Source organism: Chiloscyllium plagiosum, unplaced genomic scaffold (assembly GCF_037043375.1).
Source record: "Chiloscyllium plagiosum isolate Xiang-an unplaced genomic scaffold, Cpla_swu_hap1 HiC_scaffold_31, whole genome shotgun sequence".
NCBI classification, from domain to species: domain Eukaryota; kingdom Metazoa; phylum Chordata; class Chondrichthyes; order Orectolobiformes; family Hemiscylliidae; genus Chiloscyllium; species Chiloscyllium plagiosum.
Genome location: NW_028270169.1, coordinates 53922304 through 53936472, shown reverse-complemented (window position 1 = coordinate 53936472; position 14169 = coordinate 53922304). Strand labels below are relative to the sequence as shown.

Below are 14169 nucleotides of genomic sequence, written 5' to 3'. Positions count from 1 at the left end.
TTTTCCCAGGGTGAAGGATTCAATAACGAGAGGTCATGCTTTCAAGGTGAGAGGTGGAAAGTTTAAGGGGGATACACGCAGCAAGTACTTTACACAGAGGGTGGTGGGTGCCTGGAACGTGTTGCCATCAGAGGTGGTAGAGGCAGGCACGGTAGGTTCATTTAAGATGCGATAGATGCACCAATAGGTGGGGAGCAGAGAGATACAGATGCTTAGGAATTGACCGACAGGTTTAGACAGTACATTTGGATCAGCTCAGGCTTGGAGGGGCGAAGGGCCTGCTCCTGGGCTGTAAATTTTCTTTGTTCTTTGTGTGACCTTAGCAAGGTCCTGTATGACTGCAGCAAGACAGCATTACTCCAATACTCAAATTCTCTTGCTTTAAACTTTCATATATAATTATTTTCTGAAGGCATCAGATAGTCTTCCATCCATGGGGAAAGCCATTCCAGGTTTTGATCAAATTCGTCAATACCAGCTTCAGCACCTTTCTCTCCCTGAACCTACAGTATTATTTATTACAATTGCCTTTACTGAAGATTCCCTTCTTCATACCTGCCATTCTCAGACTAAGAGAAAAGCTACCTCCCCCTGATTTCAGATTACATCATCACATGATGAGACTGGCACCGTATTGCAGGACTGAGGCATTGTTGCCAGGTCAGAAGCACCACCTTTTTGGTTTGCACTTTCATTTGGGCACAGAAGATCACAAAGAGAACCATAACTGGGCAGGGGAATTCTCCTCCATCTTGTGAATGTACATCCCTCAACCAATTTCACTCGAAACAGATTGACAATCTTTTTTTTAAGATCTCTGTATGCTCAATGTCTGTTAGGTTTGTGTACTGTTACTGCTTGACCAAGCTATAACTGTAACAGCTCAGGAACTGTCACAAACATTAATGGGGTAATAAACTATATCATTCTTTGGATATCTAATATATTCTGCTGTAAATGGAAACATTAAAAAAGGATTTGCATTGAATAGCACTTTCATTTTCAGGACGTCAAACTGCTTTATGGCTAATTAAATCTTTTTTGAATAGGGTATACACTAGCACAATGAAGGAAATGCAGTCAATTTTGTGCACACCAAGTTCCTACTAACAGTAAGGAAATAAATGATCACATCATCTGCTTTAACTGCGCAAGTAGCATTCCTATCTATGAACAATCCAGGCACCAGAGTGTGTATTATTGGCAGAGTTTTACTACCTTGAAGGATATACATCCAGGGCAGCTGCTTAAGACAGTATTCAGGAATAACTGCACTAAAAGGCAGAGGGATAGGCCCCGATAAATGGCTTCCTATGGTTCAACTTAATTAGGTTTGGGTTACATACCGGCTCCAGGCTTCTCTCTGCTCTTGTGTAAAGGGTCGGATAAGTCTGATTGAGTTAGTCTTTGACAGCAGGGAATCGGCGTAACAAACAACAGAGTCGATCCACAATTTTCCATCTGCTTTAAATCCTAGCGTGCGTTTTTCATTGCGGTCAATTGATTTGGTGGAGTTGCCCAGCAGAGGTAGAGTATTCAGATGGTTCAACAGACTAGGGACATCAAAAACATACACACCTTAAATATGCAAAATGTGTAACTGTGGATATTAAACAATGTGCCATGAGTGATGTGGAGGAAGAGGTGGGAAGCAACCTCCTCCTAAAGGTATATTAATTTTAAGCTCTCAGGAAATCTTGAAATAAAAAGAAGATAAAACTGCATTTGTTTTTGATGCATGGTACAGTCAAAGTCCCTAAAACCTTACCTAAAGAAAGAATTTGCAATTGTATTCTGGGTAGATAGGCTCAGAGGAATGGATGGTGTCAGCTCAGTCTCTGGGATATCAAGTGTTTGTTGTTCAGTTACAAAAAAGGCGTGGAAGAAAATGAACCTGGATCCAAAAAGATTTAAAGGTATTAGTTTAGTTCCAAACACAGAATCATACAACATGGAAAAAGACTCTTTCATCCAACTAGTTCATGCTGACCAAATTTCCCAAACTAAAGTAGACCCACTTGCCTGCATTTGACCCATAGCCTCTGAATGTTTCCTCTTCACATACCTCAAAAGTCTTTTAAAAGGTTGTACACAAGGAGAATGAGATGGCACAAAGGCAAGAGAAACAAGACTGTGCAAACTAGGGCATATGCAGAAGGAAGTGGACAGCAAACAAAAGTGCACAGATGAAAGAGTGGGAGAAAACACAGAGGATAGATTATGCACCTCCTAGACTTCAGTGAGTGAACTGCACTGAAATAGCAAAGACCCCAAGCCCCAGATAAGGAAGGAAGGTAGTTTCTCTAAACACCTGGGCTAGTATAGTCACTCCATTCGGGAGCACTATGAATATCATCACTGGAAGCAACTGCTACTAAGTGAACCTTGCAGCAGCGAGGCCTTTCCTCCATGTATTTCTTTGGTGGAAATAGTCTTTCCACATAGTTAGTTTTGTTTCCCAGCCACAATAACTGCTCAGACCTAAATACCTTTAATAGTTTAGTAAAAGAAAGGTTCACATCTCGCCAATTGAGAAGCAGCATGGACAGAGGTTCAGCTATCTCCCCCTCACCAAATAAGACAGAACACAGAACACATCAGATACAGAATATCAGACCAACTTGGCACTTGACCTGCTGCTCCTTGCCTATTCATGGCCACAACAATCTCTTGGGAATGAATTAAGTTGAAATTGAGGTGGTGAAATTTACAGTGGGCAAGTCCTGAAAAGCTCCATTATGTACAGCCTCATGCATTTCCTTCTGACCTGGTAATGTCCATAACCAGGTCCTCTTCTTTCTTCACTTTATTATCAGACACAATTGAGGTTAGCCTTGCAACCATCCACATTTGTAGCCTTGTCACTGAGTGTTGCATTCTGTAAAATATCAGAGGCATAGTCAATACAAGCAGTTTAAGCATGACTTACCAACTCTTTTTTTCTTACCCACCTGTCAGACAGATAGACAACAGACCCAGAATGCAGCCGGCGGTGGGAGTGGGTAAGCAATCACAGATATGTGGAAATTAGCAGCAAACGTAGGGCATTCAGTCCATCAAGCCCACTCCAAATTCCAACAAAATCCTCTATCTCAATGCCTTATTCCCATGCTCTCCCCATTCCCCAAGATGCACCATACTCTGGAAATAGCAGCAGGGCATTCAGCCTATCAAGCCTGCTCCTGTCAGTCAATATGATTATGACTGAACAGCAACTTTAACGTCACACTCTTGAGATCTCCCCATACCCTGTGATGCACTTAGTAATGCAAAATGCATTTCTTTGTTAAATATACAAAGACTTGGTCTCCATAGTCTTATGGAATACGTTAAGTCTGATTTCTCTACACAGATTCTGCCAGACCTGCTGAGCTTTTCCAGCAATTCCTGTTTCGTTACCCCTGTGACTTTATTTCGAGACTTGAAATCTGTCTCAACCCCCAAATGAGAGGAGGGAGCAGTGGGGTGGGAGAAAGGCTGTGTGCCTTGGGTTCCTGAACCGCACATTGGGAACATCCTGCCTTAAGGTGTGCCTTGACAGAGGAAAGCAAGGAACAATGGAGAGCAGTGGCGAGTCGTAGGATTGGCATTTAGGAGCTTGGGGCCAGCGTAGCTAACTGGTTTTGCTTTTAGCAACATTGGAGAAAAGCAGGGGTTCTTACTTTTGAACCAGACACTCAAATTTTATCTCAGTTAGGAATTCTGACTCCTCCATTCTGATTTTTTGGCATCATTCATCAGTTTTGACACAGTTACATACTGCAGGGAGACTGAAACTTTAATAATTCAGACATACAAAGGACATCTTTGGTTCTAAATGACCATGTTGACAGCACAATTGCCAGATCACTTAATCCGACTCTCTTCAATTTATCTTTGATATTCACGCACATGCAGAATGCACTCGTTGGTGGTTTAATCCTGGGGTCTCGACAACAATCCCATCCCCTACACTCCAGCCTCCCTCCCATGGCCTGTCCAAGTGGTTTCTTATTTCCTCAACCAAAAGCTGGTCATCCCATTTGGGGACTAGCAACTGACAGTACGGCTGAACCTGGATATGGTGAAGAGGCCGGAATTAGATAAGTGCTGTGATCTCAGCGATTTGAATGGCTGGGAGGAGAGAATTAAGCTTCTTGAATGATCCAAGCTGAGAAGGTCACAGGCTTGCTTGCCATAGCAAGTTTGGCTCTCTAGTCATCTTGTGCTATCTCCTGCTTAAATGCGGAATCATGGGGTGCTCCATTGAACACTTACACAACTTACAGGTCAGGTTGTTGCTTGTCCTCCTTCTGTCGTTTGGTGCTGAAATCCATGCAAGCTTCAAGGTCTGGATTGATGAACATATTTTTTAGCCAACTGACATAGTTCAATAAAACAGAGGGCTGTAGGTGATGGATCACGTTCCAGTGGCTAGAAATCACAGGGTAACCTTTGTTAGTGAGGCAGGAGAACTTCGTAATAACTGTGAACTGTTTCTCAGCATCTTGGATTCCTTCAAGAAAGGAGTTAATGTAGGTCTCCATTTCTGGTGCAAAACTGAACCTGTTTGACGCCTGAAAGAGAAATGTTGCAGTTAAATGATCTGATCCTCAACCAGAGGCTCACTTGGCACAATGCTGCATTACTTTCCACAGAACAAAATATGGACACATCAAAGATAATCCATCTATAGAGCCACTTCTGGTGTAGAAACATGCCCCACGACCGCAGTGTAATCATGAATATATTGAGATGATGTCTTAGACATAGTGACTAAGGGTGATCCAGCTAATACCGCAGATATAAAAGTGGACTGGCTTAATAGTAGCAAGGATGCATAGTCAGCAGCTTAACCTAGGGTCAGTTGGGCTGCTCAGCCTGAGTTAAGGCCAGGTTGTGGCCAGGGGAATAAAGTTGTGGTGGAGCCTGATGACAGTGGTTTTGGACACTCAATAATTAATTGGAAAAAATCTCAGTACATCCACGTCAGAACGTCAGGTGAGTAATCTGGCATGGCAGAGGTAGTAGTTTATTTTTAGAAGAACTGAAGAGGACAGTGTGGTAGTTCAGTGGTTAGCACTGGTGTCTCACAGCGCCAGGGACCTGGGTTCGATTCCAGCATCCCTCTGCATGGAATTTGCATACTGTCCCCAATTCTGCATGGTGCTCCATTTTCCTCCCCCAGTCCAAAGATGTGCAGCTAATGGATTAGCCATGGGAAACGCAGGGTTACAGGAATTGGGTGGACAGAACGTCAGTGTAGACTTGATGGGCCAAATTGCCTGCTTCCATACTAGGGATTCTATGAGAAACCGCATGGGGCATATCACTGCAGAGCTGCTTTGGTCACTAATACACTCTATTCCACCTACACACCACAGCAGAAACTGGAATAATTTCTTTGGGCAAGATTGTACAGCTGAAACTTTGGTTGATCAGAAAAGAAACCTGAAACTTCGGGTCTTAAGCGGAGATAGTTTGTCAACTCTGGTGCTCTTTAATTTTTTTTAAATTTCTTATATCTAACTGGACCACAGAACTCTGGAATTGCTTTGTACTTACTTCTACAACTATTCAAGGTGCTTAGTGCAGTTAATAAGTAAAACTACAATGAAAAGTTTAATGCAGCGCACAGGACAGTTGGCAGTTGACAGTAAACCACAAGTTCAGTTAATATAGGTCTCCACACAGCCACAAAATGGAGATGACTTCCTGCATTCAATTCAAAGGTCAACCAGTTTAGCCCAGACGATTTTATTGTGAGACCAGCTGCAACCATCTAGATAGGTGAGGTTTTGCTTCACACAGAAGCAGCAAGGCAATGGGTTATACAATTCAGGGCTGCGAGTAAGTGTCGAGGAATCCACATTCTGGGCCTGAACAAATTCCTTTTCAAATTTACTCCATTCTCTGTGGCTTTCATGCTTGGCCCAAGATTGCTTACCTGGCCATCAATGTCTGGCAAGACTTGACTGCAGATTGAATGAATGTCTTTGTGCACTAGTTACTTTCCTCCATGGGTTATACACCCATTTTTACATTAGCTGGTTTATTAGCCTTGGCTCAGTAGTAGCCCCACTGCAAAAATGAACACAATTCCTAAACTAGCACGGAGCACTGTCAGCCAATCTCTTGACCAACACTGCACAAAACAGATGGTCTGGTTGTTTCCCACATTACTACAGAGGCTACTGTTGAAGTACTGGTTTGGCAACAAAATACTCTGGGAAGCCCCGAGGTTGCACAAGTACAAGTTTTTAAAAAAAGATTCTTGTTGCGCCTACTAGCCTTACCATAGCAAGGGAGCAATGGGGTGGGGGGGTGAGGAGGGTAGATTTATCAGAGCAAAGACGGGTTTGACCATTGTTGCCTCAGAGTTCATAGTCCTATTTGGGGTCCTGATTCCTACTTTGGGAAGCCCGGCTCCACCATTCCAACATTGGATGGAGGAAGTCTGTATTTTTGTTTTTATTTTCTGGGGAGCAGACTCTTGCCAACAACTTCATTATTTAGCTTTGAGAAAAGGAAACCGATTGCACAGTGTCTATATGCCCTGTCCAATTCATGCCAGCTCCTTGCTGTGTGGGGAACCCTGTATTGCGGCCACAGCATTGTAAAGATTAAACAGGAAAGGGGGCCATTTCCTTTCATACAAGGTGTACTCTTAGAGTCCCACAATAAAACATTCTATCTGTTCTGCTGAGTGCTGATCGAAGCAACTGTCTCCTCAAATTTTTACATCTTAACCACTCAGACTGTAACCACACTGGTGAAGTAGTTTCAGCAAGGGGATCTCATTGGTTAACCAGCAGCTCCTGCAGCAATGAGATAACCATCTCTTACCTCCCAGACGCTTTGCTCACTCGGGTCTCAGGCCGCAAGCGGCCTGCAGGTCATACACCGAGTGCTTGCAGGGACAATGTAAAAATGCACATTTCAATGAAAGAGTCAGAAAGAAAGTTTAAAGGCCTTATGCTAATTTCTATAAAGGTCACTGAAGATCTTCACAAGTCACTACACTGAATCTGTAATTATAACCACAATGTGCATGCTGTCAGGTACCATTTGGAAAGAGAAAGGAAATACACTATAAAGGGCAGGTTGCTGCAAATTGTTAAGAAACAGTGTGGTGGCCTCCAACAAACTCCAAGTATTTCCCTTCACGTTTTCTAATGCACTTTTCCCCAAGTTTACGTCAGTTGTCCTTTGAACTTTCCCATTGTCCAAAGAAATCCACCAAGCTGTTGAGAAATAAGGAACAAATGCCTTTCCTCCTTCTTCAACGCATTCAGAGTTCCAAAACCAGAGAACATCCCAAATTGATTAGAATTTTGAGGCATTCACATATGTACAGGCATTCAAACTCAGAACATTGTCTAACCATTATTTACAGTTTTATCTGTCTTTCCATGCTTTTCCTAATCTTTGCAAGCTTGAGCTGCACTTTTTCATTCATTCTAGGGATTTAGGCATTGCTGGCAAGGTAGGCACTTATTGTCCATCTCAAGTTGTACCGAAATGGCAGCGAACCAGTGCTGTCAGGTCGCAAGGCCAAGCAATGACATGGCCCTATGTTTTTAAAAATTATTTATTCTTTCATGGGGTGGCAAGGCTAGTATTTATCACCCATCTCTAAATGCCCATGAATTGGAGTGGCTTACTTGGCCTTTTCAGAGGGCATTCTAATAATCTAGCACATTGATTTGGGTTTGGAGTCACATGTAGGCCAGGTCAAGAATAACAGCTTCCTTTCTGAAAGGGCATTAGTGAAACAGATGGGTTTTTATGATGGTGTCATGGTCATCATTATTGATTTATTCTTTTAAAATTTTCAAGTTTTTAAAAATTGAATTCAAATTCTTCCAGTTGCTAGGGTGTGATTTGGATATATATCGCCAAAGGCTTCAAATTACTAACTCTCCGTAACTCCTTTGTGGATGGGCAAGAAGCAAATTGGACAGGTTCAAAGAGTAGGCTTGTAATTTAAAGAGGACATGCATTAAATCAGGGCAGCAATTATCACCCAATTAATGTCATTCCATTACCATCGACCAAAACAGAGGGGCCATTTTACTCACTTGGCCCTTCTGAAACTCAAAGGCTATCAAACTCAATACTGATATCTTCTTCCAATATCCCCAAGTGTAAAAAAAATATTTACAGAGGGAATTAAAGTCCTCAAAACTGACAAAGTAACTTAATTACATCTTTTTAAGTATATCCCCTCAAAAGAAATGTCCTCTTTATGATTTCATGGCCACCATTATTGAGGCTAGTTTTCAATTCCAGATTTATATTACCTGAGTTTAAAATTTTCCCCATATGTCATGGTGGGTTTTAAACATTAGCCTGAGATTGGGATTCACTGGTTCAATTATCAAGAGAACACTGTAGAGCTATTTGAAACTCTAAAAGATTGAGAAGAGTGAATAATGCTGGGCCGGAGCACCAATTTCCAAATATTTACGTGATACCACAGACCAATGGAGTTCACAATGACAGGTAATTGCTTTAGTTCCTCTAAAAACCTAGAATTTCCACCATCATAGTGTCATGGTCACTGAGAAATACAGCACAGAAACAGACCCTTTGGTCCAACCATTCCATGCCGAACATATTCCCAAACTAAACTAGTTTCACCCACCGATGTCTGGCCCCTATCCCTTTCCTATTCATGTACCTATCCAAATGTCTTTTAAACATTGTAACTGTACCCGCATCCACCACTTCCTCAGGAAGTTCATTCCACATGCGAACCACCCTGTGTGTAAAGATTTTGCCACTCATGTCTCTTTTAAATCTTTCTTCTCTCACCTTAAAAATACATCCCCTAGACTTGAAATTCCCATCCTAGGGAAAAGACACCTTCCATTAACCTTATCTTCACTCATGATTGTATAAATCTCTCTAAGGTGACCCCTCAACCTCCTACATTCCAGTGAAAAAAAGTCACAGCTTTCTTTATAACTCAAACCTTCCATACCCTGGTAAATCTCTTCTGAACTCCTTCTAGCTTAATAATTAATGCTGTTTCATCAAAGCTGCATTTGCCTCATATAACAATAATAGTGACCATGGAACCATCAGACTGTGACAAAGAGGACATTTTTTTGGAGGGCATTGGAGTTAGTTCAGAGAAGGTTCACAATGTGATTCAAGGTTTGCAGAAATTTTCCTGAGGGAGAGATTGAGTAGGTTAGACCTGTACTCAGTGGAGCTTAGAAGAATAAGAGGTAACATCTTTGAAAGATGGAGGATTCTTAGAGGACTTGATAGGATAGATGCTGATCTCACAATACACATTTGCCTGCTGCATTTCCTACAACAGTCATTTTATCTCAAAAGTACTAGTTGTAAAGTATTTTGGGGTATCTTGATGTCATGAAAAGCACAACATATTTTCAATGTAGAATTCGCACACCATGAAACAAAGTTGGGTCATACCGGAGTTGAAACCACATGGTTCCCATATTGTCGCATCACCTGTCCTGTCAGAACAAGTATAAGTTGGGGCAATGTTAGGAATGGTAATACTGCACCAAGTAACCGGAAACACAAGAAGCTGAAAGGTAAAAATAAATAAATCTGCCGTTAAAAAAGAGACAGCGCAGTTATTTTTAAGGCTAGCAAATTAATTCATCAGCAATACGTCATGATCAAAACATACAAAATAAAAACACTTTTATCTACTTTGCTGATTTTTATTTTTGCCCATTGGTCTTCAAAAGAATGAGAGTTGGTTTTATTGATATCTACAAGATCCTGAGGGGAGTTGACAAGGTTATCGCTGAAAGAATGTTTCCACTTGCAGGAGAGACGAGAACCAGGAGACACATTTAAAGATGGAGATGAGAAGGACTGCTCCCCCCCCCCCCCACTAATGTTTTGAATCTGGAACTCACTGTTCTTCACAGAACAATGGAGGCGGGATCACTGAATACCTTTTAAGACAGAGGCAGATTGATTCTTGTCTAATGAAGGAGTCAAAGGGTATCAGGAACTGGCAGGAAACGGCAGTTAATATCACAATCGTATCAGGTTGCGATATGGCCTACTCCTCGTCCTATTCGTATGCAGGTCTACATTTTCCCATGAAACAATTTCTGTGCTGGGATTAAAGGAATTCTCTCAAATTTGAGCTTGTTCCTCCTGATGGAAAGTCACATCCTGAAATATTAACTCCCACCCTCAGATGCGGCCAGCCTGGCTTTATTTCAGATTTCCGTATATATCTTTTAGAAAAATACTTTCTCCAATGTTGCTCAACGGCCACCTACAGCTTGGCTGTAATTGTGTGCTTCTCATTTGGCCAGTCTATTTATGTCTATGGCTCACAATAGGCAAAGGGGTCATTGTAACTGGTAGCAAAGTGTCACAATCTGAGATTAATTGTAACCATTTATGTAATGATGAGAGGGCAAATTTTATAGTGTTTAAAGTTCAGGCTCAAAGCCAATGCCTTTTTTTCTTCCTGTATTTTAAAAATAAAACAATAGTTAAGACACAAAATCAAGCATTTTGAGCATATGCATATGTTAGACATGTCAGAGAGGGACTGAGACACAAGATTCTTTGCCATGTTAGGTCCTCAGGGCTACCACTGCTTTGCCATTGTGAAACATGCAGGAAGGACCAAAATCCAAAACACAGACCTTAACACTCACCACTGTTTCACCAGTGCTGTCTGATTCCCCTCCTGGCCCATAAAACACAGGGAGAGTTTTAGAGTCAGACTCTTCAGTTTGCTAAGAAACCAATGGTTAAATATATAGTGAAGGTGATGTCTAAGTTCTGACATCCTGGAGTTTGTGCCTTATGCATCACTGAATTCCCTCTTTGCTGTCAAGTTTAAAATTCATCAAAACAACTTGCAAACTCAAGTCTCCAATGAATGACCTACAGAGGAACCTCGATTATCCAAAGGACACGGGCGGGGAGTATTTTGTTTGGTTAATCAAATGCCGGATAATCGATGCAGGATAACATAGTTTAGCCAAGCATTGGGACCTTGTGATCTTGTCTGGATAATCTGAAATTTGGATAAACGAATGCCAGTTAATCGAGGTTCCTCTGTACACTGAATGCTCTTTTACAAAGTGTTATTCACTTAATGACTTGGGGAGCAAAGCATGTCAAGCTGTGCACAAAGAAGCTTGATTTTTTTTAAAGTATGTGCTGTCAAACAGTGTGAGTTGTTCTCCACCTGGCGAATTGTGGCTGCTTAATTTTTTTTAAATATTGCATGTTGACTCTAGTTTCTAGGAAAACTAGAGCGTCTGGGTGTTTGTAGCTCTCCCTGCCATATTAAGTCAGTCTATTTTAGGCAGTTGTAAGAGTGTGGTTTTGCTAGAAATTGATTACAGCTGTGGATTTGAAAACTTGCATCTTTCAGAGCAACTGTACTAAGGTGGCACAGTGGTTAGCACTGTTGCCTCACAGCACCAGAGACCCAGGTTCAATTCCTGACTCAGGCGACTGACTGTGTGGAGTTTGCACGTTCTCCCAGTGTCTGCGTGGGTTTCCTCCGGGGGCTCCGGTTTCCTCCCACAGTCACAAAGATGTGCAGGTCATGTGAATTGGCCATGCTAAATTGCCCATAGTGTTAGGTAAGGGGTAAATGTACGGGTATGGGTGGGTTGCGCTTTGGCGGGTCGGTGTGGACTTGTTGGGCCGAAAGGCCTGTTTCCACACTGTAATGTAATCTAATCTAATCTAAGGTGTATTTCCTTCTCGAAAGGTTAATTTATTAGTGGTTAACTTATGAGACTTTCACAGGTATGATGCAATGAATCAGGTCAGGCACTGAATAATAGGAGTGGAAAACTATTATTTCAACTTGGTGACAGTAACAGGTTTTTATGCATGTACAGGGGACTGGATTTCATAGCTCCCCTTCTTCCAATCCCTGACCTTGCCTTTTGCTCTGCAAACACCAACCCCTCATCCCACTCTTCTACCTTTCCAGATCTGTACTTGCTTAAAACCTTTTACCTCTCATTTTGTCCAGTTCTGACGTAACCTGAGATGTTCAATATGTTTCTCCATGGGCAAACTAAATATTGCTAAGTTACTCTGTAACTTAGACCAAAGATGTGCAAGTCAGGTGAATTGGCCATGCTAAATTGCCCATAGTGTTAGGTAAGGGGTAAATGTAGGGGTATGGGTGGGTTGCGCTTCGGAGGGTCGGTGTGGACTTGTTGGGCCGAAGGGCCTGTTTCCACATTGTAATGTAATCTAATCTAAAACTTGTTTTCACATCAGAAATTTCAAAATGTGCTTTTCTGATTACACTGCTCAATAGTTTTTCTTGCAATTTTGTCTTGGGTGATGCTATTGGCTTTGCAATATATTGGGATTTCACCTTTAAAAGCCTGTCAATTGTTACACTAGCCGTTGATTATTGAGAGTCAGTTACATTTGCAATGCCTTGACAGTGAGGAGTGGGGACTGTATTGTCATGCACAAATGATAGACCAAGGCTGAATGGTCTCTCCTTCCCAGTGAGTGCAGTTGATGCAAGACCCTGCATTGGCACCTCATGTTTTGACTGCAGGCTCTTGATTGTACACTTGGATGGTCATTATCACGTACCAGTTGGGCCACTTCTGGGATTTGCACAAGCTATTCTCCACCACCTCCTTCCACAAAGTTTCAAACGTGCCTTCCTTCAAGGTAATGTGCACCAGGCTCATGACGAAAGGGGGCAGACTCTGAGACTTGTTCACAATCCTGGCAGCAATTTTCAGCAGCTCAATTAACCTGAATCAAAAGGAAGGAGAAGAAAACAATTACTCAAACATGGAACACAGCCAGACCTGGAATGGACTGTGGCATTGCCCAATTGCACTTTCAAAGGGGTGTGAAATCCTTGCTACAGAAAGATTCACAATAATGGCTCTGGGATCAGTGATGTGGATATTTTACAGAAGCTAGAGCTGTTCCCATTGGAAAGGATTCTTGAGAGGAGCTGTGGTAGAGGTGTTTAGACTGAGTGGGCAGGGCAAAACACAAAACATTTAAGAATAAAGAACTAGAGGACACTGGTTTAAAGCGAACTGCTAACAATGTAAGGAAAACATATTTGTAGCTAGTACATGGTTAGAAACTATAATATACTTCTTGAGAGAACCTTTTGAAAAATTTATTCATGAGTTATGAGCATCACTGACTGGGCTATTGACTACTACTCATCCCTAGTTATCCTTGACAAGGTGGTGGTGAACTGCCTCCTTCAAACACTGCAATCCATGTAATGTGGGTAGACCCACAATGCCATTAAGGACCGAGTTCCAGACTTCAACCCAGCAAGTGGGGGCATAGGGGAAATGTAACACAATTAGTAACCCAGAAACCACAGGCTCATATTCTAAGGATATATTTGGATCCCACTACAGTAACTGGTGACATTTGAATTCAATAAAAATCTAGAATTTTGAAGGAGCCTCATGGTGGCCCACAGTAATCGGTAGACTCACAAATACCCACTGGGCAATTTGCAATGGACAACAAATGATGTCTTCGCCAGGAACACCCACATCCCAGGAACAAATAAAAACCTAACTTCAATTCAGGATTGCGAACTGCTTGGAGAGGAACTTGCAGCTACAGTGTGCTGAAAGCAGATTGACTTGCGGCATTCAAAGAAAGATTGGATATTTGTCTGAACAGAAAACATTTGTTGGGTTCCAAGGAAAAGATGGGGTGTGGGACAAGGCAAGCTCCTCTTGAGCTGATTGGCCTTCTCTCTGCTATAACTGTTCCATGATTGATCACACTCGATTTATCTTATGTCATCTCCCACTCCACAACCCCCTGCTCCCATCTCTTTGTAAACCTTATTGGATAATACTTACTTGGGAACATTTTCTGATGTCACAATGACAGTTGATCCAAGCAAAGTCTTTAGCTCCTGGGGATTCAGAACATTTGGGAAGCGTTGCAGTGCAACCAGCAGCAAATGTAAATGCTCTGGGCTGGTTAAGGCCAATGACAAATCTGATTTTAAGACGTCAAACAGAAACTCCTTGAAGACAGCCTCTGGGGTCTGCAGCAACAAAGTGATAATTCAAGAATGAATACTACATACCATGCTACACTATTAATTTTCTTTTTTTTTGCCAATACAACACATTCCTTCATGACATCAGGATAAGGTGTTAATTCTTCTCTGGTATTTCAATCAAGTGG

At 41.9% G+C, this 14169-nt stretch overlaps 1 protein-coding gene and 1 long non-coding RNA gene across 2 annotated transcripts in view; one reads left to right on the top strand and one right to left on the bottom strand.

Annotated features, from left to right (window-relative positions):
* Positions 1-14169, bottom strand: part of mybbp1a (MYB binding protein (P160) 1a) — a 126492-nt gene that overhangs the window by 90900 nt on the left and 21423 nt on the right. Inside the window, exons 6-12 of the mRNA XM_087977546.1 lie at positions 13836-14026; positions 12574-12741; positions 9427-9544; positions 4267-4556; positions 2768-2878; positions 1769-1894; positions 1347-1553 (exon numbers count right to left, since the gene is read on the bottom strand). Of these exons, the coding sequence (XP_087833672.1) occupies positions 1347-1553; positions 1769-1894; positions 2768-2878; positions 4267-4556; positions 9427-9544; positions 12574-12741; positions 13836-14026 (1211 nt within the window). The remainder of the gene's footprint in view (positions 1-1346; positions 1554-1768; positions 1895-2767; positions 2879-4266; positions 4557-9426; positions 9545-12573; positions 12742-13835; positions 14027-14169) is intronic.
* Positions 1-14169, top strand: part of LOC148141925 (uncharacterized) — a 52698-nt gene that overhangs the window by 34493 nt on the left and 4036 nt on the right. The gene's annotated exons all lie outside the window — the stretch shown is intronic.